Source organism: Lissotriton helveticus, chromosome 4_1 (genome assembly GCF_964261635.1).
Source record: "Lissotriton helveticus chromosome 4_1, aLisHel1.1, whole genome shotgun sequence".
NCBI lineage: Eukaryota > Metazoa > Chordata > Amphibia > Caudata > Salamandridae > Lissotriton > Lissotriton helveticus.
Window position 1 is genome coordinate 788,338,779 of NC_136063.1, and position 27,271 is coordinate 788,366,049.

The window sequence follows — 27,271 nt, forward strand, 5'->3', positions numbered from 1 at the left end:
GAGGGACGCCTGGCTGCCAGAATGACATTACAGACTTCAGGAGGCAAGTCAAATGGCCTCAACTGTCGCCGCTCAATCTCCAAGCATGGAGGTGGAGACTGGACAGGTTTGGGTGGAGGACCGTCCCCTGCTGCTGTGACAGAAGGTCCTCCTGAAGAGGCAGACGAACCGGGGGATCGACTGACATACTGAGTAGCTCTGGATACCAGTACCTTCGTGCCCAGTCCGGAGCCACAAGGATGACTTGTGCCCGGTCGTGCATGATCTTCTTCAGCACTCTGGGCAGAAGTGGCATAGGCGGAAAGGCGTACAACAGACCACAACTCCACACACGACGAAAAGCGTCGCCGAGCGAGTGCCGCCTTGGAAATTCCAACGCACAGAACTGATGACATTGCGCATTCTCTTCGGTGGCGAATCGATCTAACCAAGGCTCTCCCCATCGCTGAAAGAGGCCTTGCACCACGTCCGAGTTCAGACGCCATTCGTGATCCATCATGCACAGACGGCTGAGTTTGTCCGCCCTGGCGTTCAGAGAACCTGCCAGGTGTTGAACCACCAGGGTCACGCCCTGATGTTCCAGCCACTGCAAGAGGCGCAGAGCCTCCTGGCAAAGTGTCCACGACCCCACCCCGCCCTGTTTGTTGCAGTACCACATGGTGGTGGTGTTGTCCGTGAACACCTGCACTACACTCCCCCAGACAGAGGGGAGGAATGCTTTCAGTGCTAGACGAATTGCCCGCAGCTCCAATAGGTTGATATAGAGCTGGGACTCCGCCGGAGACCAGAGGCCTCTGATCTCCGCCTCTCCCATGTGGCCTCCCCAGCCCTGGAGGGACGCGTCCGTCACAACTAAGTGCTCCGGTTGGGGAAGGGAGAGGGATCTGCCGCTGACCCAATCGCGGTCCGTGAGCCACCAATGCAGCTGTCTTGCAGTGCCCTCCGAGATCAGGACATGGTCGGAAAGGTTGCCCTGATGCTGGGCCCACTGAAACTTCAGGTCCCACTGCAGAGCCCGCATCCGCCACCGAGCGTGATGCACCAGAAGGATGCAGGAGGCCATCAGCCCCAGAAGCTGCAGCGTCAACCTGACCGAGACCCGGGATAAAGGCCGAAAGAGTGGAATCAGAGCCTGAATATCCCGGACCCGCTGTTCGGGAGGATAAACCCGAAACTGCGCCGAGTCGAGAACCGCTCCGATGAAGAGGAGCTTCTGAGAGGGGCACAGGTGTGACTTCGGCACATTGATGGAGAACCCCAGCTGATGCAGGAGGCCTGCCGTCGTCTGGAGGTGGCTGACGACTGTCTGGGGCGAGCAAGCCTTCAACAACCAGTCGTCTAGGTAGGGAAAGACTGAAACCCCTAACCTGCGCAGATGAGCTGCGACCACCGCCATCACCTTTGTGAACACCCGTGGGGCGCTTGTAAGGCCGAAGGGGAGCACGGTAAACTGAAAGTGCTCGTGGCCAACCGTGAACCGCAGGTAGCGCCGGTGGGCCGGCAGGACGGGGATGTGGAAATAAGCGTCCTGCAAGTCCAATGCTACCATCCAGTCTTCTGGGTCCAGGGCAGCTAGGACCTGAGCCAGTGTCAGCATTTTGAACTTCTCCTTCCGGAGGAAGCCGTTGACGTTCCGGAGGTCCAAGATAGGGTGTAGGCCCCCTTTGCCCTTCTTGGGTACCAGAAAGTAGTGGGAGTAACAACCACACCTTACTTCTGGCCCAGGAACGCGCTTGATGGCCCTCTTGGCCAAAAGGGCTGTAACTTCCTCCTGCAGAAGTCGCAAATGATCCCCCGACACTCGGTGGTATTGCGGTGGCATGGCTGGAGGGGTCGTCTCGAAGGGGAGGGAGTAGCCCCTTCGGACGATTTGCAGCACCCACCTGTCCGAAGTGACAGTGTGCCAGTGGAGGAGATGATGGCGAACACTGCCCCCCACTGGCGACACATGGGCCTGAAAGCACGGACTAGGAGGGCTTTGAGGCGGATGCCGCGGGGGAAGGTGTGGACTGACCTCGCCATTGTCCCCGATCGCCGCCACAGCGGTTTCCACGGCCGCCACCGCGTTGGGTATTACCTTGCGGCGCGTGGCTGGCAGCACGTGTGGGTACACCCTTTCCGTGGCCACGAAAGGAGTGAAAGGCAGCCGACTGCTGGCACGGGGCCGAGAGGCCCAAGGACTTGGCCGTAGCCCTGGAGTCCTTAAAGGGCTCAAGCGCATGGTCTGCCTTGTCGCCAAAAAGGCGACGGCCATCAAACGGCATGTCCATCAGTGTATTCTGGACATCAGCCGAGAAGTTGGCGGATCTCAACCAGGCGTCGCGACGAATCGCCACCGTCGTTGCCATCGCTCTGCCCAGTGAATCGGTGGTATCCAGTCCACACCGAATAGAATAACGTGCCGCATCTCGGCCCTCCACAAGGGCTTGGCCGAGTTTAGCCCGTACCTCCAGCAGGCATTCTGGCAGCACGTCCACGACCGTCTCCCACAGGGAGTGGGTGTAGCGGCCCAAGAGGCATGCAGTGTTAGAAGACCGCAGTCCCACACTCAGGGAGGAGAATACCTTCTTGCCGTATTGCTCATACCTCTTGGATTCCCTGTCAGGCGGAGCAGACGGGAATGAGGTCTGGGAATTGGAGGCCTGGATCACCAGGCTCTCAGGGGTGGGGTGGGTGGACAGGAAACAAGGGTCACCCGGGGCCGGGCTGTGGCGTCTGGCCACGTTTCTATCTACAGGCGAACCTGTAGCGGGCCTGGACCAAGTGCCCAAAAGAACGTCGGTCAAGGCCTCATTAAACGGCAGCAGAGGCTCAGCCGAGCTTGACTGCGGTTTAAGGACCTCAGTGAGGAGGTTAGTCCTCACAGCCGCGACGGGGAGTTCAAGGCCCAAGGCCTTGGCCGCCCGCGTCAGCACCACACTATAGGCAGCCCCCTCCTCCGTAGCCACGGTAGGAGGGGAGACAAAGCCAGTGTCTGGTGATGTGTCCAGACCACTGGCATCCCCAAGTTCACCTGTCCAGTCCTCCTGGGACTGACACTCCAGTGTCAGAGGGTCCTCAGACCCCTTCCAATCCTCCTCATCACCCATCTCCTGGTACCCAGGGGTGTCAAATGATGGGGCAGGCTCATGAAAGATAAACTCTCCGAACGGCGTCTGAAGCGGCGCCCAGCGGCGCCATGCCGGAGCCGGGTCGAGGGAGGCCTCGGGGACGGCGCCGCCCTTAGACGGCGCCGGGGGTGACACCTGAGGGGTCGGCGCCGGGGAGGTCGTGAGGTCCACCGGCGACAACCCGGATCCGGATCCAGTGGGGCCCTGCGGCGCCAGGCCCGAAGGCGCCGGCGGCGCCGAGGCCGAAGCACTCTGCGGCGTCGGGGCCAGAGCCCCGACCCGCTAGGGCCTCCAGACGGGTCCACTGGGCCCAAAGGCGCTGCGGAGCCCGCCAGGGAGTGAGGGACCTCATGGCATTGAGGAACCACTCGATCTCCTCCTGCGTCGCGCGCGGCCCAGGGAGCGGAGGGTATGGGGCCGGACGCGGCGCCTGCGACTCCGACGGAGCCGCGTGGGCGGTGTCACCGGAACCCCCGGCCACGTCGCGCGAGCGTCGGGGGGGAGTCGGAAGAGCGATGACGTCTCTTCGACTTCTTGTGCTTACCTGACGACTTCGACCCAGAGGAGTGATGTCAACTCCCGGAGCTATGGCGGCTCCGCTCCCGCGACCGGTCCCTCGACCTCCGTTCGGACCGGAACCTCTCTCGGTGCGGGGCCGACTGCCGGAGTTCGAGCTGCTTGCGGGACCGCTCCCGCCTAGCTTTCGAAGTCAGGGCCCGGCAGTCGGAACAGGTCTTATCGTCGTGGTCGACGCCGAGACAGTGGAGACACCGACGGTGAGGGTCCGTGACCGACATTAGTCGGTCGCAATCCTCACAGTGCTTGAAACCGGGCATCCCTACCGGCACCTTACGGAGTCGAAGACTCGTAAAAAGAACGATCAAAAGAGATCAAAAAAGTTTAGTCAAAAAAGACTAAGGTACCACTTTTTCCGGATCTGCGCTGCTGGCGCGGAAAAAAGAAGAACTGACGTCAGCACGCGGAGGCGGCGTCTAAGTACTCCGACGACGTCATCACGGCGCCCACGACGCCGGCGACGGACGCGGAGCCGCAGACGACACCTACCGACGCGCAAGGGTACTGCTACGCAAAAATTTCCGGATCCAGTCTGACGCCTGGGGATATTCTAAGGTAAGGAATCTATCACTAACGTGTCTCTTTCAGATCTCCAAAGCAAGGAGAGGGAAACCCCCACAAGCAGAACACCACCGACCCCAAGAGGGATGTTTGAAGAATCCTGTTCGCTCACAACAGAGGAACCAAGGACAAGGGCAGGGAGGCCGAAGCACCCCACACACCGAAAAGGCAACAGAGCTTCCATCCAATGCCAGGAAGAGGAAGAAAAAGAACCTAGAGAGCCCAAGGAAACTAGGGAAAAGAAGGCTAGCCCAACATAAACGGAAGGCAACAGACCAAACAGAGCCGTATCAGCAATAATAAACCGTCAGAAGCAGGAAGAACAGCCTGGAGCCCAAGAAGACTGAGCAGTCGACGCCTGACAAAGGGAGAAACACAAAAGTTCCCCAGCCTCCAGGACAGGAGCAGGAAGGCGAGGAAGTGCCCGGACACACTACTACTAGGTGTCTACGCACACGGCCTAAAGAAGCATCAGCAACATACATAAATGCCATGGAGAGCAGGGGCTTGAAGGCGACCATAACTCGTTAGAAGAGCACATGCTATACAACAGCTACCACTACCCCACACAGGGTAAGTTAAGTCGCAAGACAGGGGAACCCTCTTTGGAAGAAACGTCCGCAACAGAGGAAAAAACGAAAGAACTACGGGGAAAAAATCCTCCGCGGAAGGCTTATCAAGCAGCCCAAGAGAAAAACAGAAGGCCTAATCTCAGGGCCAAGTCTGTGCAGACAACTCTAGCAAAAACATACAGTCAACAAAGGGCTGTCCAGCAGCCAACCACGCCACAGTACCAGCAGGAGGACTCAAGTGGCCATAATACACACCCCACAGCAAGGGCAACCGGCCCAGAAGAAGTTCCAGAACCAGATCAACTCAGCAGTCACTGAGGAGGGGAAGGAGGAGGCGGGGTAAGGAGGAAGAGGAGGCGGGGTAAGGAGGAGGAGGAGGTGGAGGAGGAGGAGGAGGAGGAGGAGGAGGACGGAGCCCTGCCAAGAACCTCTGGATGGCGGAGTCTGCCGGGGCATGGAATAAGAGGGTGCCATCGAATGGAAGATCAATCAGCCGCTCCCGAACAGTTTCAGGGAACACGCCGTCCCGAAGCCAAGCATGGCGGCGGAGGGCAACTGAAGAAGCCATTGCTGAAAAAGTCACCACGCGGCGGCCTGTCTCAGGGGAGGATGACACCAGTAGGTACCCAACTTCCGGAGAAGAGGGAGATCCGAAGACGAATCCGCGACTCGGCACCTGTCTGGTGCCGTAGAGTCCGCCACCTGGGGCAGGACGTCATCTCCATCCGGCACCGAAGGAGACGCCGGACAGGGCTCCTTCAAGTCACACCGTGCAGGGAACCACCTGCATGGCGGAATGAGAGGGACCAGGGGGGTGACACGAAGCCCTCCGCCAGCCTTGGCCCAGAATGTGACGAAGGTGGTCCGCCGACCCATGCGGTGCCGCCAGGACCTATTCAACCTCCAACAAGGCAGCCACCTGCGCGGAGGGATGAGCTAGCACTGGAGGAGGACGAGGGGTCCCCATCCAGCCTCGACCCACAGCGGGACGAGGAGGGTCCACCAATCCCCGTGGTGCTGCCCGTTCCAGCAGATGCCGGCGCCGTGGCAGCGTCAGCTCAGCCGTGGACAAGGCCACCGCCTGTCCAGAGGGCCGAGCGGGGCTCGGGATGCGACCCGAGCCTCGGTGACCTCCTGTGACACCACAGGGACTCCAGCGGTAGTTTGCGGCGAGGCAGAGGCGCCGTGGTCTGAAGGAGGGACCCCCGAAGGGCCACACCCCAATAGCACCACATCCTCTAAGCCTAGAGCAGAGCCAATCGGCGGCGGGGGCGGAGACGCGGGCAACACTGCGGAGGGCCCCACGCAATGCAAGGGATCCACTGACGGCACAGGAGGAGGAGGAGACGCCAGCAAGGCCTGCAAGGCCGCCGCATATGTCTCCATCTGGACTCTTGATGCCCTTGCACCAGGAAACGGTGGATGGGAGGGCGACACGTGGGCCGCAACACCCGCGGAGAGCCCACGCCCCCGGCAGGCCGAACACCAGCCCCCGGGGACACGCTGTGACACCCACCAGGGAGCGCAGCTCTTGCGACATCGGAGAGGGATGAGGACGCCGACGACGGCCGCTTCTGAAACGGTCTGCCGAAGCTGAACGAGGGGATTAAGCCGACCTTGAAAGACGCACAGAGAGTAGTTTCATCCGGCGCTCCCGCTGTGACTTTTGCTTCAGCTGTTGGCACGCCTTGCAATCAGTGGTGCCGTGATCTTCCCCTAAACACCACATGCAAATGAAGTGAGGGTCCGTCGCCGACGTAAGACGCCCACACGACGTGCAAGTTTTGAAGCCCGAAGACATTCGCACACTGTTCCACCAAAATATAACACAATGATGAAAGAAAAAAGGGGCCAAAACAGGCCCCAACAGAGACCGAATCCGCGTTGCACGCAGGAAAGGAAAAAACTAACGTGGGCACGCCGGGTGGAACTTATGTGACCTGGCTGATGTCACGTGCACTGACGACGCAGGGGCGGAGTCGCGTGATGAAGTCCACCTGGCGCGCAGGGATGCTGTGGCAAAAAGTTTCCGGATCCAGTCTCACACCTGGGGATAATTCTATGGGAAGGAATCTGCGGCTAGTAGTCTCTATCAGTTATTTCATTTGCTGGGGAGCAAAATTAACTCGGCCCTGCACACCTGTAAGCAGATTAGGAGCAGAGACAGAAATATGACAATTCTTGACGTCCCATAAGATGTATATGCGTGTTATTGGAAACTGCAAAATCAAACTCAGAGTGCATGTTATACCCCAGTTTGACACCTTTCTGGACTGTGTTGGCCTAAGTGAAGCGAAACTGCGCTTTAAGGCATATTTCACCTATGACATACTGACCTATCTATAAATGTCCCCTAATATTAAGAGGTCAACCCCAGGTCAGCACATACCCTTGTAGATTTGCTTCTACGCTAGGCACCTGTGAACAATTACTGGGCTGAACACTACCATAGTTTCAAATGTGCATCCTGCACAAGTGTGTGAACACATGTTTGTGTGTAACCAGCCTACTGGCCCTTATCCTAGCTGTGCCGCAGCAGCCTGATCTTAAAATGCAAGCACTGGTGGTAAACACCCTCATGTCGAATTACCGTGATTTAACTGTAACTGAGACTCGGTTAGCGAGACGCACCTAAAGTAAATGTTCAAAAAACAGTTGCTCAAAGCAAAAATTCTTGGTGGACTAAATAGGCAGGGCCTCTTTGAAATACACTATGTATATTATGAGCAAAAGGTCTTTTTGAGTCCTGTCAAAACCCAGATCGAAAAATAGACTGCTGCTAGGACTTCAAAATGAACTGTCATTTTAGTTTTTCTCTTTGCAGATTACCAACAGATTACAATCTGCCACAGAGGGGCAGTAATGTCTAGCATGTTTGCATTTTGGATTTAAACAGCAACTTTAGTTCAACACAAGTAAATCATGTTCTGTAATCATTTGTAAGTAAACACTGTGAAAAAGATAGTGAGCTTACTTGTCATCGTGGGTACATCTTGATCACATGTATCCGCCACAAGAATTTCATCTCCCTTACCCATTTGTATTTGAGTGGAACACTGAATAGGCTTTCCAAATACTGCATGGAATGAAAAATATAGATCATCCTCCATTTACAAAGCATTGACAAATACATAGACACAAACACATTCAACATGGGTGCTATTCGGACAAACCTCAAATGCACTGAGAAAAGAAATATCACAAAATGTGAGTTTTCAATCAGCCTTGTATTTCTTTTTCAGGCCAAGGACAGAATAATGCATTAACAGACTAATATGCTTTTTGTCAATGCTTTATTTTTCCCAAGGGTCCAGCTGACTGATATGTAACTGTTTGCAACCTACGCAAATAACTTTTTAAGCACCTCATACCATAGAAACTCCACCAAATGCATTCTTTTGTTTTTCATTTGTTTTCTCGTTGCTGCCACTTCATCAGTGGTATATCTGTGTAACCATGATCCTTCTGTGCTAGTTCAGAGGTACTTGCAACTCATGCAACACAGTGCTTGTGGTTCCTGCCCATGTGGCACCATAACAGAATAACAACACAGAGTATGTGACTGGGAGGGATGCATACACTGACCATGGGATCCCATTCATATAAATAATATAACCCATAAAGAAAGTGGTGAAAATAAAATTATATTAAGAATAAATATGGTTCATTTGAGTGAGTTTTGAGAATCAATTACCATAAAGGATTTCTAGAATATAACCTAATCCGCTGATACAGAGATTAAGAGGTACTCCGGAGTTGCGAATCTACCTGTAACCAGAACCGGACTCTAAAATGTACTACAATGCACAATCACTGTAAAGAATAAACACTACAAATAAGCATATCAATGCTACTGAAATACTGTTTTATTGTTAGACGGAAATCTATAACCTATTAAAACTACAGATTTCTCAAATATGCCAAGAAAATAGAAGACTGAAACAGTCACAGTACTGTGTCGTTGAAGCAAACTGAAGAAAGGAATAGCCTAAATCACTGTATCCATCTTAAAAAACAAAACAATACTCAACTGAAAGTTTTTTTTTTTTTTTTTTTAAACTCCTGAGCCCTCTATCCTATTTCGAGACCAGGAAATAATAGGAGTAACAGCCAGTCCTGATTTGTGATGCCAGCACACTCTCTACAGATCCCTGGGCCAAGACAGCTCAAATTTCTCCCTGGAGTACGGACAAGTGGTCCTCTGGGAGGCGCTGTAGTGTGGGTGGCATGTCCAGGGGATGTGAGATGAAGGGTAGGGAGTAACAGTGTTCCAAATTGCGGAGCACCAACTGGTTGGATGTGATGCCACCAGGGAGGTAGAAGGTGCTGTGGCCTCCCACCGGGCAATCATGCGGTGCAGAGTGACAAAGTGGTTGTGCAACAGCAACAGCAGGATGCAGTCTGAGAAGGCTGTTCCCTCTGGGGACCTGGATGCCATCAGCCTGATGTACCTTGAAAGGACTGAGAGGCATGCTGTTGCTGTGGGATGCTCTGGCATTGCCACTGCTGGTATCCTCTGCCAAAGGCTCGAAAATGGCAAGGTTGCTGGGGGAGCAGGCTGTGGCCTTGCTCTCTTTAGATCTCTCCAAAGTCAAACCCACTTCCGGTCCAAAGAGCCATCAAATGGCATGCCCATTAAAGATTGGTGGGCGTAGTTTAAGAAGGCAGAGGAGCAAATCCATGCATGCCACTGAAGCACCTAATTTGCTGCGCACTGTCCATTTGTCATTAGGAATTTTATGGATGGCCGGATGCAAGCAGGGACAGCTGGCAAGAGGCCCCCCACTCTGTCCCACAACGCATGTGAATACCACTCCAGGGCGCACCTAGTGTTGACTGACTGAAGTGCAAGGCTGGCAAATGTCTCCACCTGTTTTGACTCGCTGTCTGGTTGAATGGTCGGGAAGGCGATGGCGTTGAGTCTACTCATAGATGCCTGCACCACAAGGCTTTCCAGGGTGGGGGTTAGATGAGAAAGTCTGGATCGCGGGAGGCAGGTCTGAGCATTCTTGCGACTGGACTTTTGTCTGGGGGGCATCAGTACATCAGACAGGTGGTTTGATCTTGATGGACCTCGGTGAGGGCATTAATTCGACCTCTGTGGTCGGTAGCGTGAGGTGTAAAACTTCTGGATTGCTCTGAGTCACTGTAACAAACATGGCAGATTCTTCTGTGGCTGGACTAGGGGAGAGAAGATCCATGTCAGGTGAAGTATCTAAACTACTGGCATCTTGAAATCCCAAAACAAGTTATCATTACAAGGACTCTCATCTTCAGGAATATAGCTGTTATAATACTGTTCTGGGTCTGAGTGGGGATTATAGTCGCAGATTGTCTTTGTTTGTGACCTGGGAGGGAGTTGTGGTAGAACTTCGGAGTCTCATAAAACTACCGGCCCTGCTACTGGCGCCATCATTAAGACTCAGGTTGGTGCCTCTGGTCATAGCACCGAAGGGGACGTTGAATGCTGTGCCTAAGCTGGAATCGGTGGAGCCAAGCTTGAAGATGGGGCTGAGTTCAGGTTGAGTTTCAGTAGTATAGTGACATCAAGGTGCAGCATCAGAATCGGCTCTATAGAAGGGGAGCGACTCTGCGACCTAGAGGTACTTCAGACATTCAGGGACTCTGAGTGGTGGGACGAAGGAGAGCCTTCTTTGGGTTTCTTGGACTTCTTTGACTTTGCTGACTTCGACTATGACTTCGACGACGATCAGTCACTGGATCGGCTTTGGGAGCAGGTTATCAACCAAGCCTTCTTCAACTTACTTAAGAGTTCTGCCATGGCAAGATTGGCTTTGTGTTCACTGATGGCCTTTCGAATCATTTTTGTGCAGCAGTCAGTGTAGAGCGGAGACACCAGCCACAGACATCAGGATTGTCTGTCACTGACAGTTACAGTCCTTGCACGATTTAATCCCTGTGGTTTTTGTAGGGGATATCTCCCTAGCACACTGGAAACTTTATAGGGATGGGAATTTAATGGAGCATGGGATCTGCATCCATAACCACGGAAAGAAACTAACGTCAGCACGGATATAGTAGCCATGAAGTCAAATCCAGGACTGATCCAACGAGGACGCACACAACGCCACCTACCAAAGCACATGAGAATTGTTTTTGAAAATTCTCCAGATCCAGTCTGGTGCCTTGGTTTATTTATAAGATGAGAATCTGTGGTCAGAAGTCTATCAGAATTGATATTTTATCTTTTAAATTCTGAAGCTGGAACCTCTATTATAGGCCTAATACGATGCAAATCCTTTCTCACAGGTAGAACCAACCTCAAACTCCAGGGCACTGTCTGTTATTTAAATTATCTGCCCTGTCACTAGACATGTCAAAATATAAATGGATCTGTAGACATTTCAGGGCAGAGCAAACTTCAACACACTTTGCGCCAGTGTCTGACCTGCAGTGTATGCAGTTTTTTTCTCCCCTTAAAAGGGGGTGCCCATCTCCAACTGTTGCCCCAATGCCTACCCCACCCTGTCCATGCGCATTTCATCACCTCCAATTTACTGACTGTTTAATTAAGGCACTGCGGTGCAGGCAGCAAAATGTCTGTCTCCCCAAAAAAACGCAGAACAAATTTGGCATGCAATATTAATAGACTCTAATGCCACCCTTAACAAGCATTTGGAGATTAGTTATTTCTCCGTTTTCTCTCCAGACCATCAAACAGTTCCGTAAAAGGCTTTTAAATGACTATCAGAACTATCAGTTTCCCCTCATTCTCCGTCCTGAGACACAACGGAAATTGAATTTATTCTAGAAATTCCATCTTGAACATAAAAACGTTTTTTATCTTAAGGTTCTCGGGTAGTCTACTGAATATTCCTCATCTAATCACAGGCTGTAGCTCAAATGACTATATATTTTTACAAGGAAAGGTTAAAAGTCTTGGGACTAAAATTTATCTCGGCTGCAAGTCCTAGGAGAGAAATATATTGCGGTCCGTTTTTTCAGCATCTGATTGCTCAGAAGGGATTACCGCCCTCTTGATTGCAGACCAAGATTGCATGTTTAACCACCTCCCCCTACAACTGCTGCAATGCTCTTCTCTTGTCAATTCTAAAAACCTCACCTCCTACTAAAGAAATCCTTAGGCTTCTCCGCTGTCAAACCCAAAAAAGCAGATACACTAGAAGTAGTCGCCAATAAAAGAGTATTACTTTAAAGATACTCATACTGGTTGAATACTGCCATTTACACATGGTCCCTGGTTATTCGAAAGATCTCCTGTACAGTCATAAGTCTGAAAAATCCCACTGCACCATCAAACACGCTGTTGCTGTATCTTCCATAGTTCTTTCACAGCACTTTTGGAAGACACTCCCTCACTGGGCTAAATCTGGAACATCACAATCAGTCTGTGCTACACCCCACCTTTTTTCCACTAATTGGCCATTTCCTTCTGCCTATTCATTAACCACTCTCTGCAGCCACACTGTTACTAACTGTTTTTAGGTGCTGGCAATACAGCGCTATAAAGATTGTAAAATCAAATACATCAAATGTCGTCCTTAAAGATTACTATTGTGACATTTATTTTTCAAAGAATACACCTGCAACAGGCTCGTACCATTTGTGCAATCTGTTGGCTCTACATTTGACCCAGTATGCTCTACATATCGAACGTGCCTATGCTCTTTTTTTCTTCGCATTCGACTGGCGATGGGGTGAGTATACGAATGAAGGGGTGAATCTGGTATCACGCCATCCTCAGACTCCACTTCTTTTGCTACTGCTTCATGGTAGTTCCCTCTAAAAAGGAGATATAAGAAAGTTGTTCAGCATATTGAACATGTATTATGAGCAGCATATTCTAGAGTGCCTACAATTACAGTAAGTGCATTTAAAAGGTACTTTGTCAATACTTACAAATGAATGTTCAATGGAGAAAGAGCAGAATGGTCCAAGTCTTACTTTATCCAGCTGTTTATTTGATTCTTCATAAAATACAACTTACATTTCTGCTTTCCTTTTCGCTAATTGGATGTGGAATCAGGTGTAAAATCCAGAATGTGTGTTCACAAACTCTTGGATTGTTCTTCTGCAAGCCCAAAGTTTCTATGCAATTACAAACCCCAGAATAATGAGAAAATAAATCTCTGGTGTGCAATACTTTGTGTTCGCATTTTACCTGGACTTAGTGCACGCATCTTCGGTCTGTGAGTGTGCAAGCCTTAGCCCTGTGTAAACCTAAGACTGCATGTGTGAAGAGCTAGAATTTGGGCTGTGTCATATGTCTTATTTATCCAGGGTCTGTGCAAACCTATATCTAGAAACATCAGAGTGGTAGCGAACAAGCACATACAGATACGATGAGACTGGTTATAAAGGAAGTTAACTTCCTTCAATGAAATTGAAGTAAAAAATGGGTGCAAAGGAAAACATGCATAATCTGCTTCTTGGACAGCATCGACAGTGGCAGTAATGTGCTGGCGGGGAATAATGGCAAAAGGTCATAAAATGTTAACAGGGCTTAATGGGAATTGAACAATTTTATTACGCCTGTTAACATATACAGTCTGCCTTTCATAGTGCCCACAACATCATGATGTATTGTCATATTTATTTAGCAAATCATACCCACCTCCCATTGCCCCAAGTAGCACATTACATACAGATAACGTTACTTTTAATTACAAAGCATCAGCACGTTCAGGCCGATTTCCATTTTACCCATTTAGGTAACCATGACCAGTGTCAGCTGCCCCTTTAGTACACTGTGGACAGATTCAGTGATGCCTAACACACCTTGACCAATTTTTATTATGCCCATGTCACATTTCATCGCCAGCGGCCATTATGCCCACTTAATACACATCTGCCACAGTCAATGACGTACGAGTAGCATATTATGGATTTTTGCTAGTGTACCCATTTAACATATCATGGCCATGCTCCACTTTGACCAGCCTCTACATTGCCCTCATGAGCATGTTTGTTAGAACTCTGACTGGGAATGCATTAAGCACATTGAAGATTTTACTGATTAAATATAAAGTAAAGAAATTCACAATAAGGCATCATAAAATGAAGGATGTGAATTAAGGATTGTAGGGTCCCAAATATTTTATTTGGATGAGAGTTGCGTGTGGTGATGGGATTGTGTGAATAATGCAATTTAGGAAATTGAGGTATACACAGAATAGGATCTATGTTTTTAGGATATGGCCAATGGAACCATCTAAGAATGGTTAGGGGATCGAGAAGATAAAACTGCCTAATGTATCAAGGCATCAGTGGGTGTTCGGTGCAAAAAGAAATATGCTGTTGAATTCTTCGATGGTAGTGATGTCGAAAGATTGTGGATTTGGTTCTGAAAGTCTGGGATGGGGCGTTGTACTATTTTTTTTAGATGCAAGTTTGGAGAGTGAGAGAATGTGTGGAGTTTACTTGCATGTTGTTGACAGATTGATCAAATGCAGAGGCACGGATGGTGGGTGTGGAGTAGGTAAGCACAACAGAGCAGGATGAAATCCACGGTAGCTTACTGTGGGAGTGGATAGGCAGCATGTGTGTGCTTGAAAAGGAAAGAAAAGGGTGTTCAGGAGATTATTGCTGGAGTCCTAGTTGAAGTCCCCTACAATCATGTGGGGGTAAAGGAAGGATTAGTTACTTACCTGTAATCCTAGTTCTCATCCAGGGGTATACTCATCAAAGTCATAATCTATGAATAATCCCCGCCCATGTGCGGGATCCCGGAGCATATAAAAAATACATATAAATATATATGTATATATATGTGAAAACATATATTTGTAGCCTAAAACATTTCCTAACTGGCAAAATTGCCGCAAAATTACATAAATTAGCATACATACAGTAGTACTCTTCCAAACCCTAAGGAAGAAGGAGAGCAGAAAACATTTGTATACAACAATGCTTTATTGCCATAGGAAAAACCTGTAATTGCAGGCATTTGCCAGTAGGCTGCAGTAGAGTATAAAGCAAACAAAGAAAACTGACACCTTGCCTTTAAGGCATTAGAGTAGGGGTACCGTGCCTTTAAGACCTGAAGGCAACCCCCTGCTCCCATGGTGCACCACAGGTGACAGTTGGGTCAGTTCTTTTTGGAGGTGCATAACACCTGAGGAGATCCACAATAAAACATCTCATAACCGTGTAACTCTGCTCGTCCGGGGAGGTGGGCGGGAGCTTATGACTTTGATGAGTATACCCCTGGATGAGAACTAGGATTACAGGTAAGTAACTAATCCTTCTCATCCAGGGGATACTCATCAATAGTCATAATCTATGAATAGATTAGCAAGCTCATACCCAAAGTCTCGCGGACGTGCAAGAAGTATAAAAACTTCACAGAATGACTAAGACATATATTGCAAGTACATCTTATGCAAATAAGTTCCTTAACGAGGCCTGCCCTACTCTGGCATCGGCCTGAGTATCTGAGTCCAGGCAATAATGGCGGGAAAAGGTATGGACAGACCGCCAAGTTGCCGCTTTACAAATTTCAGAAATAGGAACATTACGAAGGAGAGCTGTAGTGGATGCTTTCCCTCTAGTAGAATGTGCATGTGGTTTACCCTGCAAGGTCTTGTTAGCTAGTTGATAAGCTAAAGCTATACAGGAGACAATCCAGCGAGAAATGGACCTTTTGGAAGCTGACAGGCCAGTATTAGTACTGCCATAATTAACAAAAAGCCGGTCAGACTTCCTAAGAGGCAGGGTTTTTGACATGTAGAACTTCAGGACCCTCCGGAGATCTAGGGAGTGTAAGGACCTCTCCGGGGGAGTGGAAGGATTAGGAAAAAAGGTAGGTAAGGTAATAGACTGGTTGATATGAAAGTCTGAAACTACCTTAGGCAGGAAACTTGGGTGCGTTCTTAAGACCACCCTGTTGGCATGAAAAACTGTGTAAGGCTCCTTACAACACAAGGCCTGGATTTCGCTGACCCTACGGGCAGAGGTAATCGCCACTAAAAAAGCAGCTTTCCAGGGCAAGTGCTGCAAAGAGGCCTTATGTATAGGCTCAAAAGGAGCACTCATCAGCTTAGTCAGGACGATATTAAGCTCCCAGGGAGGGGAGGGGGACCTCACCGGTGGGAAGACTTTCTTAAGACCTTCTAGGAAATCTTAAACTACAGGCATAAGGAAGAAAGATGTCTGATTAGGAGACTTCCTATATGCTGTGATTGCAGCTAAATGAACCCTGATGGAGGGGTATTTCAGGCCTGATCTCGCTAAATGTAATAGATATGGAAGAATCACCTGCTCTTGGCCATGTACCGGGTCAAGAGAGTGCTCATGACACCATAAGAAGAACCTCTTCCACTTGAAAGCATAGGACTTCCTAGTGGAGGGTCGTTTTGATTCCTTAAGAATAGTCATGCAGTCTGCTGGGAGGTCTAAATGTCGATACTGGATGACCTCAGGAGCCATGCCGTCAAGCGAAGTGAAGGAAGGTTGGGGTGAAACACCTTCCCCTGGTCTTTGGTCAACAAGTCTGGACGGCATGGTAGGCGCCGGTGCGGAACCTCCGACATCTGTAGAAGATCGGGGTACCACCACTGGCGTGGCCACTCTGGTGCTATCAGGATAATTCTGGTGTTGGTCCTGTAGAACTTCTGGATCACCGCCGGGATCAGAGGCAGGGGAGGAAAGGCGTAGAGTAATGTCTGCGACCAGCTGATCAAAAGACCGTTCCCCAGTGATCCCTGTTGGGGAAACCTGGACGCGAAGACGGGGCATTTTGCATTGGCCGCTTCTGCGAACAGATCTACGTCCGGTACGCCCCAGCACCGAAAAACCTCTTCCTCGTTGAGCACCCAATCGTGCGCTTCTACAAAGATTCTGCTTAGGCAGTCTGCTTGGACGTTTTGAATTCCTGGTAGATGAACTGCCACGATGGACAGGCCTCTTGCTAGGAGCCAGTCCCAGATTGCTTGTGCTTCCAGAGACAAGACTCTTGACCTCGTGCCTCCCTGTTTGTTCAAATAGAACATAGTTGTTGTGTTGTCCTTTTGAACCTGGAGGTAGTTGGTGCGCAGAGAAGGATAAAGAGACTTGAGAGCCAGATGAACTGCTCGAAGCTCCAGGAAGTTGATATGGTAGACTTGCTCTACCTCGGACCAGAGGCCTTGAACTTGGAGTCGGTCCATGTGAGCGCCCCAGCCTTGAAGGGAGGCATCCATGACAATTGACTGGGACGGAGGAGGACGATGGAATGGCACTCCCGGAGGAGATTGGATTGTTTTAACCACCATCTGATCGAGTCCCTGGCTTCTTGAGGAAGCAAGACCCGGTCTTCACACTGATCCGATCTCTGAGACCACTGATCTTCGAGGGCTTGTTGCAGAGGCCTCATGTGAAGGCGAGCATTGGGCACGATGTAAATGCATGAGGCCATCGATCCCAGAAGAGAGGACACTTGTCTGGTTGTGGGGGCCTGATTGTCCAGAAGAAGGCGACCCTTCAGGAGCATAAATGACAACCTCTCCTCCGAAGGACACACGCTTGCCTGTAGTGAGTCCAGAGAAGCACCCAGGTAGTGGATCCGCTGGGAAGGGTTGAGAACTGACTTTTTCAGATTGACTTGAAGACCCAACGAGTCCATCAGTTTGAGGCAGAACGACAGATGGTTTTGAAGCAGCTACAGAGTGGAGCTTTTCAACAGCCAATCGTCTAGATATGGATAAACGAAGATCTTTCTTTTGCGAAGAAAAGCAGCCACCACCGCCATGCACTTGGAGAATGTCCGAGGTGCAGATTTCAGGCCAAACGGCAGCACTCGATACTGGTAGTGACGGCGTCCGATCTGAAGCCTTAGGAACTTCCGATGCTTGACTGACACTGGTATGTGGGAGTAGGCGTCCTGCAAGTCGATGGCATACATCCAGTCTCCCTGATGAAGATGCGGGAAGATCTGGTGCAGGGCGAGCATTCAGAACTTTTCTTTTCGTATGAATTTGTTTAGCATTCGAAGCTCTAGAATGGGCCTGTATTCCTTGGCAGTTCCTCGTTTTTGAACCAAGAAATACCGGGAGTACACTCCTTGATTTCTGTGAATGGAGGGAACCTCCTCTATGGCCATCTTCTTCAGGAGGACGGAGACTTCGTCTTGTAGCAATTGACTTTGGAAACGTGGGAGGTGTCGTGCCTGAAGGAGGACTTGCGGAGGAGGAGATTTGAACCTCAGCAAGTAACCATGCTGCACAATATTCAGCACCCATCTGTCTTTTGTAATGGATTTCCACTCTTTCAGATGATGCGAAACACTCCCTCCCACCGGAGTGGCGAACAGACGTGGAGGAAGCAATGGCTCAGGGCTTAGGAGGTTGCTTGGAGGAAGACTGCTGCTTGTTATTGCCACCTCTTCCTCTGCCAGGACGACGCTGCTGGAACTGCGTCTTCTGCTGAGACTGGGATTGCCACTGAGGGGTTTGAACCCTCTGTTGGAAAGACCTCCTGTCTCCCTGGCGAAAGCGTTTCTTGTACTCCTTGCGCTTTTCTAATCCCACAGCTTTGACGGTGTCCATTTCCGCTTTCATTTTGGACACTTCGTCGTCCGTGTGTGGACCAAACCGAGATTTCTCATTGAATGGCAAATTCAAAATCTTCTTCTGGGCGTCTGGTTATTCCCTGTCAGGCGGAGCCAGGCCGAACGAAGGGAACAAATACCATTTGAATAGCCATGGGCCGCAAGGTCGGAGGCACACACTGCGGTGCTAATAACTTGATTGGCTACCAGGCCTCCCTCCTGTATAATCTCCAGAAAGTCTTGGCGATCTTCCTTGGGGAGCTTGTCTGTAAAGCGAGTCAGGGAGTCCCAAAGGGACCGGTCGTACCTTCCAAGCAAGGCAGAGGCACTAGCTGTAGGAGAGTAGGGTCTGCAATCCTATGATCACCCAGATTTTTGCTTTTTGCTTCACTGGTTTACGACTTTCCCTGGCTGTGGGCCTGCTAATCAGACCCACAGCCTAGCTGTTCTCTCTATTCCAAATTGTACCCAGGTACTGAATTGGCACTGGGCCCTCTCCAAGTCCCTGTACCCAGGGCAGAGGTGTACCCAGAAGTCTCCCAGGGGCTGCAGCATGTATTATGCCACCCCTGGGCTGACTAACTAAACAGACACAACTGGCTGCTTGACAGCTGGGGCAAGGTGGTGTAATCACCCTTTGCTTTAGATATAGTATACCTATATCTAAACCTAAAATGGGCACACAGATTTCCTATCAGTCACTCCTATGGCAGGCCTTAACAATCCTGAAGGCAGAGTGCTTGGAATCGTGTGAGATGGTGCTCTGGCATGAGCTGAGCCTGTCTGCGGCTTTCGGGATCTATCCCTTAGCCGTTTCCATGATAGCGTCAGACCATATACTTTTAAGTGCCTTATAATCCTCGCGGTTATGGTAACTTTGGTCTGACAATATCTAAACATGTCGTGTAAGGTGTCATACGCTTTGGAATACTACCCACTCGCCAGTTCTGGCGACGGGGGTAGCATTCCACCCCTCTAGAGGGAGAAGACATGTTGGTAGCCTGTAACCCCGGTTAAAGTTGGACATAGCCTCAGCTCCACAAAATGGATGCTGCCACCGAGACACAAGTCTGACCTCCTGCTGCTGGGAGTGCTTCCAGCGAGGAGTGCTTGGACAAAGGGTTTCCTGTCAGGGGCGGTGCCAGCACCATCCCAGACAGGGTTTTGTGTATCCCAGGTAGGCAGGGCTATAGAGGAAGGTGACTGCAAGTGGCACCCCGGTGCTCACTGTGCATATGCCGGCTCAAACCAGTTCCTGGGGCACACCAGCCCCTGAGCTGGGGAGAGACCGGACAAAGGAGAGGGGTGTAACCACCCCCCTCCTAGTCCCACCCATAGGGCAGGACTTAGTCGCGTGCCAGCACCTTTTCTCAGGATAAAGGTAGGAGCAGGCCCCTTCCAAATCAGATCATCTTTGAATCCTGAAACTACTTTCCACGAAAGGAACTCAAGACTCTTCCTAAGATTTCTCCCTTGTGACTAAGGAGTAGTCACCCTGCAGCAGCAGGCACCAACCAAGCATTGCGGTTTGCTGTAAGTCTCTCCTCCGGATCAAGACTGCCCAGCTCGACGAGAACCGGCTTCCCTGGCACCTCTGACCTCTACCTGCATCATCAGCCCAGCTGAGATTCGTGGGTGTGACGAGACCTCGAGGGACCGGCCATCTTCAAGACTGCATGACGCTTGCCCAGCACGACCACCGAGGGATCCTCGAGTGAGTGCTTTGGGGTTTGAGAAGCCCCAACCCTGAGCAGCTCCAGCACCGAAGTCCAGCCCTCCAGCATCCACGAGATCTGCGTGGGGCCCTTCTGCTCTTTGCTGCTCACCGCGTTGTCCAGGACACTTGCCTGTTGGCTAGTGGCCCTTCTGACGACGAACTACGACGACAACACCGCTGGTCTGGTTGCTCCAGACTGGCCCTTGCTCCCCTCCAACAGAGGAGCACCCCGGACCCTCCTGGTCCTCCCCAGACGCCATTTTGAGTCCACCGCGTGGGCTTGCATTTGCCAAGACTTGTTGCCCCAATCCTGGGTCCAGCAACATCGACAGTAGATACCACCGTGGGACAGCTCGCACCTCCATCCTGGTCGCCGACAACGCCTCCTGGTCCGAGAGACTGCAGAGCCCAGCGTCGCCCACTCACCTGGTCGAGGTGACTTCGCCCGGTGCCATCCTGGTGCCCACCTAATCACTGGCTAGTGATTCAGAACTTGGTCCCCTCTGCTTACAGGTCTTCATCTTCATCGATCCAGGTTTGGATCACAACGAACATCTTCACTGGTCGCCTGCCAGCAACTTCTTCTTTCAGGCTCCATAGACTGCAACGAGGATCCCCGACGTCTTTTCAGACCTATGCAGCCGCAGCCCCTGGGCTAGGTAACCTAAGCATTTCGGTGCTCCAGCATAGCTTAACTATCTAAGTGTCCAGATCCTTTTTGGTTTCAGCTCTACCTAGTCGGATTCGTCCGATAACACTAACTTTGCATTTACTAGCCTCCATAGACTTTGTTCCGCATCCCGCGTGAGAGTGCACACTCTGCATCCGATCTCCCTAGGCCTCCTGCTCGTAATCGAAAGGTTCAGTAGTCTAGTCCTAGCGATCCCAAAGCCTCTGAGAATAGTTACTTACCTGCTAGTAATTCGCATTCCACTTTTGTAGTATATGGTTTTTCATGCCCCTCGGGCATTTGTGTAAATTGTGCGACTTTAAGTATTTTCTTAAGAGTTTTGTGTTGTGCTTAGCTCCCTGGCTCATAAAGAGTTCAGGGTAGTACTGTTATAAATAAATATACTTTTATTTTCATAACAACTTGTGTGGTGTCCTTTCACTTGGTGTTCAAAGGGTAAATGTGGTGGTAAACAGCTGGCTTAACACGCCCTCTAGAGTTTAGCCTAAAGACTGCTCTTGTCCATGCTACTAGGATAGCTGGTCTATCAGGTTGACTTACAACCAATCATCAATAAGGGTCATTTGGAATGATACATAGTGATCACTAGAATAGTGAGCACTGCATATCAGGCCAACTTCTCACACTAGCCACCTTCATAAATGAAGAGGAGGTGTTGCATACCTTCCTACCAAACGAGTCCATAAGTTTACTATCTTTTTCAGGTGGTACTGAGGAAGAAGTAGAGCCTGCATGGGACTTCATGGCAGCCGCCACAATAATGGAGTCCGCAGGAGGATCAGATCTGAGGAACAACGGATCCTCTGCAGGGGCCTTGTACTTTTTGGCTATCCGAGATGGAACAGATCCCACCACTGCTGGTGTGAGGAAAGTAGCCATAGCCGGTTCTAGGAGGCCGGGGACCAAGGGCAGAAGAGGCCTGGGCGCTGTGCGATGATGAAGAGTATCAAAAATCACAGAAGTGGGAACCACTGGAGTATGCAGCGTAATGTTCAGCTTTTTTGCTCCCCTGCTCAGAACATCGGAGAAAGTCGCGAAGTCATCAATTGGAGAGACTCGGGAAGGAGGCGTAGATGAGAAGGTCGGAGAGTAATCTCGGTAAGACGACCTAGATGAGGACGACCTTCTGGAAGATCTTTTACGCCGCCTGGTAAGGGACCTGTCACGATTCCTGCTGTGACAGTCTCTGGACCTAGAGCGATGTCTTGATGGAGACCTCGTCTTGGCCGGATTGGTGAACTTGGTCTGACAGGTTTTCTTGGCCGTACTGGAGAACGTGATCTGATCCGAGATCTTGGCCTGGGTAAAACCCTGGGACTCCGAGGAGATCTAGACGGTCTGACCGGCGTTCTTGCCGTAGACGGAGAATATGTACGGGAGTAACCTGAGCCCGGGCTACTCTGACCTCCAGATAGAGCCCCTTGAGGATGCTGAGACACCAAGCTGCGTGGTCTGTCCGCAGATCGGGGCGAAGGTTCCGGGGAGATTTCCACGATATTGATATGAGATGATGACTTGCCTCCTGAAGATCCGGAACCAGGGGATTCCACCACTGCCGTCACTTGATCCCTGGACGGCGAAAGCCTCGACGTCGAAGATGTCTGGGTGACTAGTGGCGTCGAGTGGTCTGCTCTCGACGGCGATCGATCACGTCGAGAAGGGCTCGACTGAGAACCTCGACGTCGATCCGGCGACTTCGACGTCGATCTCCCTCGACGTCGACGAGATGGAGATGCTCCATGACATCGTATCGACGACGATTCTCGACGTCGTGTCGACGATGACCTTCTTTGACGTCGCGTCGACGGCGACCTTTCCTGGCGTCGCCTCGGCGTCGACCTCCTTGACGTCGAAGGATGGGATCTGACAGTCCCTCTCGACGGCGGCCCGCCAGCGACCTGGATGCCGTCCTAGCTCTCGACGCCGATCCCCTCCGGGGCGGCGGAGAGTGTCTCGACGTCGGCGGAAGCCTCGACGTCGAAGGAGACAGATGTGGTAGCAGCCATGGACTTCGAGCCCGAAGTATGGCGCCTCGACGCCGACTTACTTGACTGCGGCGGAGATCTTCGACGTCGTGAAGATGATCTTGGCCTCTTCGACGGCGACCTCGACAGAGTTCTTCGACCTTCCTTCCTCTTCCTGGGGACAGGAGAAGCGGAATGACGCCGTTTTTGGCTGTGCTTGCTTGGAGGAGAAGATCTGGGGGCTGTAGAAGCACCCACCTGGTGACTTTTGTCCATCTCCTGCATGGCATGAAGTCGAATCTTCTCCCTGTCGCGAAGAGTTCGACTTTTAAACTTTTGACAGTGATGGCACTGAAGAGGATTGTGTGTAGATGGAAGGCACACAATACACACAGAATGTGGGTCAGTCAGAGCCATCTTTTTGTCACAAGAAGGAGATTTCCGGAACAGAGCAGGCATTCTGACAGGAAAATCTTGTGGGTTACCACAGAAAAATAAATCAGAAGCCTTATTTATCCAAAAAATTTCAAATAATAAGAGAAAATTCTCTCAAAAACACAATTTCAGTTGAAAACTGAAGAGCTCAAGCTCCAGGATCCTCACAGAAGGAGCCGGAAAAAAGAACTGACCCAACTGTCACCTGTGGTGCACCACGGGAGCAGGGGGTTGCCTTCAGGTCTTAAAGGCACGGTACCCCTACTCTAATGCCTTAAAGGCAAGGTGTCAGTTTTCTTTGTTTGCTTTATACTCTAATGCAGCCTACTGGCAAATGCCTGCAATTACAGGTTTTTCCTATGGCAATAAAGCATTGTTGTATACAAATGTTTTTTGCTCTCTTTCTTCCTTAGGGTTTGGAAGAGTACTACTGTATGTATGCTAATTTATGTAATTTTGCGGCAATTTTGCCAGTTAGGAAATGTTTTAGGCTGCAAATATATGTTTTCACATATATATTTATATGTATTTTCTATATGCTCTGGGATCCCGCACATGGGCGGGGATTATTCATAGATTATGACTATTGATGAGTATCCCCTGGATGAGAAGGGATGAAATCATGGATGGCATAAAAAACCAACAAGCATTTACAATGCAACGGTCTAGGCATTGCAAAAGTTAGAGCTATTAGCATTGTAAATGAACGCGAATTTAAGGTCTTGACATTGTAAATGACAAGGTCTTTTATTTATGTTTTAAAAACCAAAACATAAATAAAAGTCATTGTCATTTACAATGCCAATAGCTCAAAGTCGCGTAATGTGTATGGCAAACTACAGTAGCCTCCTGACGAGTGCCCTTTCACTTAATTTTTTACAACTGAAAGCCCTGGCATTTTTTTTTTTACAAATTAAGCACGGGTGGTGTCCGTGTCTGCATGGCAGTGGTGGTCTCCGTGTGTGCATGGGAGTGGTGGTGTCCGTGTGTGCATGGCAGTGGTGGTGTGGTGTCTGTGTGTGCACGGCAGTGGTGGTGTCCGTGTGTGCATGGCAGTGGTGGTGTCCGTGTGTGCATGGCAGTGGTGGTGTCCGTGTGTGCATGGCAGTGGTGGTGTCCGTGTGTGCATGGCAGTGGTGGTGTCTGTGTGTGCATGGCAGTGGTTTGACCGTCGTGTCTTCGTTGGGCAGCTGTTTGTTATTGTGCCACTGCTAAATCCGACGTTTTCCGAGGCCTGTGATTAGTAATGGCAGATCCTGCCAGCACAGGGGGCCCCGGTGGGATTCCACGGGGTCTGTGCATTAAGTATATGGTCATATCATCTCTCAAACAGATTTTATACGGTTTACACAAGCCACACAACTGGACCTATTTATAATGCGGCGGCTGCCGGCTGGATAAAGTATTGCACTATTGCTGTGAGCACACCAAACTTATATCTCCACATCACCGACATAAGAGGCTTCATTTTAATTTCTTGCAAAGGGCAAAGTTACCCCCACCACGATCGCCAAAATAGACCCTGACAGATCCTCCAACTTTCCGAAATGTAACCCACCTGATGCTGACTTTGCTCACCTTACATGGTCCTGCCCACATATTAGTCAATATTGGAGCACTATATTCGAACACCTCTCACTGATGATTGACATTGCACTCCTCCCTGACCCCTTCCTAACGCTCTTTAGGCTTTGTGGCAAACATTCCAAAATTGGGGCCATTGCACTATTACTCGCTAAATGGGAGATAGTGCTACATTGGAGTAACAACATCAGCCCGACAGTTTAGGCTTGGATAACAAGCTTAGTCACTTGCATTTCTATGAGCAAAATCTATTCTACACTCCAGCCTCCCACCTCCAGACCTAAGGATATCTGGCAGTCACTGCGGGACTCCCTTCTAGCACAGGACAACACCACCGTAAATACATGCGAGCCTCACAACAACATGAAATGCTTGCAGAACTCCAACGATAATGCTGTACTGTTATCTATCTGTAACCACAGCTGAAATGCAGGACAGAATGCTGTTTCTGTACTATAGAACATTGAATGCTCACCATCCACTGATAACACTATTTAATGTGCCTTAACCCATTTAATGGTACTTTTTTGTATATAATTATTTTGAAAACTATATAAAGTCTTTTTTTTTTAAAGAGTTAAAGCACAACAATGGTTATAAATTAAACCCCAAAAAACAATGAAATTCACAAGTTATGGTTAAGAGTTGTAGCTTTTGACTTCTGCCGATACTCTGATGACAGATTATAATTTTGACAGTGTCCGAACTGAAAATAATGAGTGTGTTATGAGCCTCGTGTCCATACTCTGCATGTAGGCAGGAAGCTGAATCTCTCCATGTCGTATAGAAAGGCAGAGCTCTGAGACAAATGTTAGCAAAATAAAGGTATGCTCTCTCCTGTTGGAGAAGAGTGAGCAGAGAGTCGAAAGAGAGAAATATAAAACATTGAAAATAAGGCAACACTGCTACTACAAAAAAAGCTCACGCGCTGGTATGCAGACTCCCCCTGCATTCCAGCAGGCGCGTGTCGCGATCCGGGCTGCATTAGCACTGTGGAGACAAGACCTGGCCGCGCGCACAACGTTATCCTATGGGGGAACGCTTCGCGCGGCCAGGTCTTGTCTCACTTCGGCGTCTCAGACTGCTAAGACGCCGACAATAGTTCTCGGCGAGAAGGCGCTTTCAGCGCGTTACTAGCCGAGCCCTAAAAAGGAATTTTAGAATAATAATGCCGTTTACATGAGGAGGTGATAGCAATGACTGTGTTCAAGGGTAGGGGGCTACAGGTCTTGGGCTAGCAGGGATGGTAGGTGAAGGGGTGTGCTGATGAGGATACCAACTCCAACTTATTTGATTGTTTTCATACAGGCATGGAATAATGAGGAATAATTTGTTTGGGCGACAACTGGGATGACCATTTTCTGTGGCTCAATATGTGTCAATTAGGGAAAGAAAGCCATAAGGGGGTTAGGGGAGGACAGGAGGTGGGTGAGCCAAAGTATGTGGCTATGTAAGACGTTCTGGTGTAGACAGATCTGCAATTCGAGAAGTGAGTAGATGGTCTGGTAGGCTGAGGAGTCTGCGATGTAATTAAGTTGGGGCGGAAGAGAGAGTTTCATGCAGTCAAAAGGCAAGTATGAAGGCAGCCAGAGTGGTTATGCATATTGATGGACAGGATAAGGAGGAGTTGGTTATGCAATTACCTGGTGCAATTAGGGTACAGTGTTGAAGGTGCTGTGGACATAACCCATGAGGGGGTGGGGAAGAGGGGAGCATTGATACATCTTTCAGGGTCTTGTGCACAACAATCAGCTGAGGAGACACATCAGCAATACGGGACATAAGGAGAAGTCTTCAAGTTTTAAAGTCGTTGGCCATCATGCAGGGTCAAGTGGTGCAGGGCACAGGTCAGAATGTACAGAAGTGCAGGGAAATGCTTTAGTCTGCCTCGCAGATGTATTTAAATCAAATCAAAAAAGAAAAAATATCTTTTTGCTGGTGCAGACATTTAAGCACCCAAGGGGATAACATCATGCACTTTCACAGTCAATTATTTTTTGGCCACTTTTTGCTTCATAGTTCTAGAGAACGGCACATAGTCTCTCAGATGAAATATGTGCTGTATACGAGCAAACCTTTACCAGTTACAGAGCATTTGTGGGTCGAAGTTTCCCCACACCGGTCTCCATGATGTGTGCAACCTTTGCCTCTCACCGAAGCACGAGGCCAGACTGTTCCGCTTGTGCCTCCTTCCGCTCCCAGAAGACGATCCGGGACAGACTCGCTCGAAGAACAATGGCTTGCTCTGCATCTTCAATCCCAGACAACATCTTCTAAGAGGGTGTCGACGTGCCAGAACAAGAACATGGCGTCGACAGTGACTCCGCAGCCGACGACTCAGACGTCGAGGACGTCACTCTGGCACAGCGGGTCGTAAGTACACACGTCGACCCCGACCCTTCCTCGACATCCTCCAAAAAGGCTTCGGTCACACCATCGTCTTTGGGCCTGGGTGCACACCGAGAGACTGCTTCTCATGCCCCGCCTTCGGGCTCGGCAAAGCAGCCTAATAAGCCTTTAGGCAACTCAGGATCGAGTCAGCCTGCCCCCGGTG

The 27,271-nt window shown here is 50.1% G+C and overlaps 1 protein-coding gene across 2 annotated transcripts in view; it reads right to left on the reverse strand.

Annotated features, from left to right (window-relative positions):
* RBBP8 (RB binding protein 8, endonuclease) overlaps positions 1–27,271 on the reverse strand; it is a 451,013-nt gene that overhangs the window by 138,365 nt on the left and 285,377 nt on the right. For both annotated transcript variants that reach the window (XM_078687426.1, XM_078687425.1), the window contains exons 7-8: positions 12,402–12,583; positions 7,794–7,895 (exon numbers count right to left, since the gene is read on the reverse strand). In XM_078687426.1, coding sequence (XP_078543552.1) covers positions 7,794–7,895; positions 12,402–12,583 — 284 coding nt within the window. The remainder of the gene's footprint in view (positions 1–7,793; positions 7,896–12,401; positions 12,584–27,271) is intronic.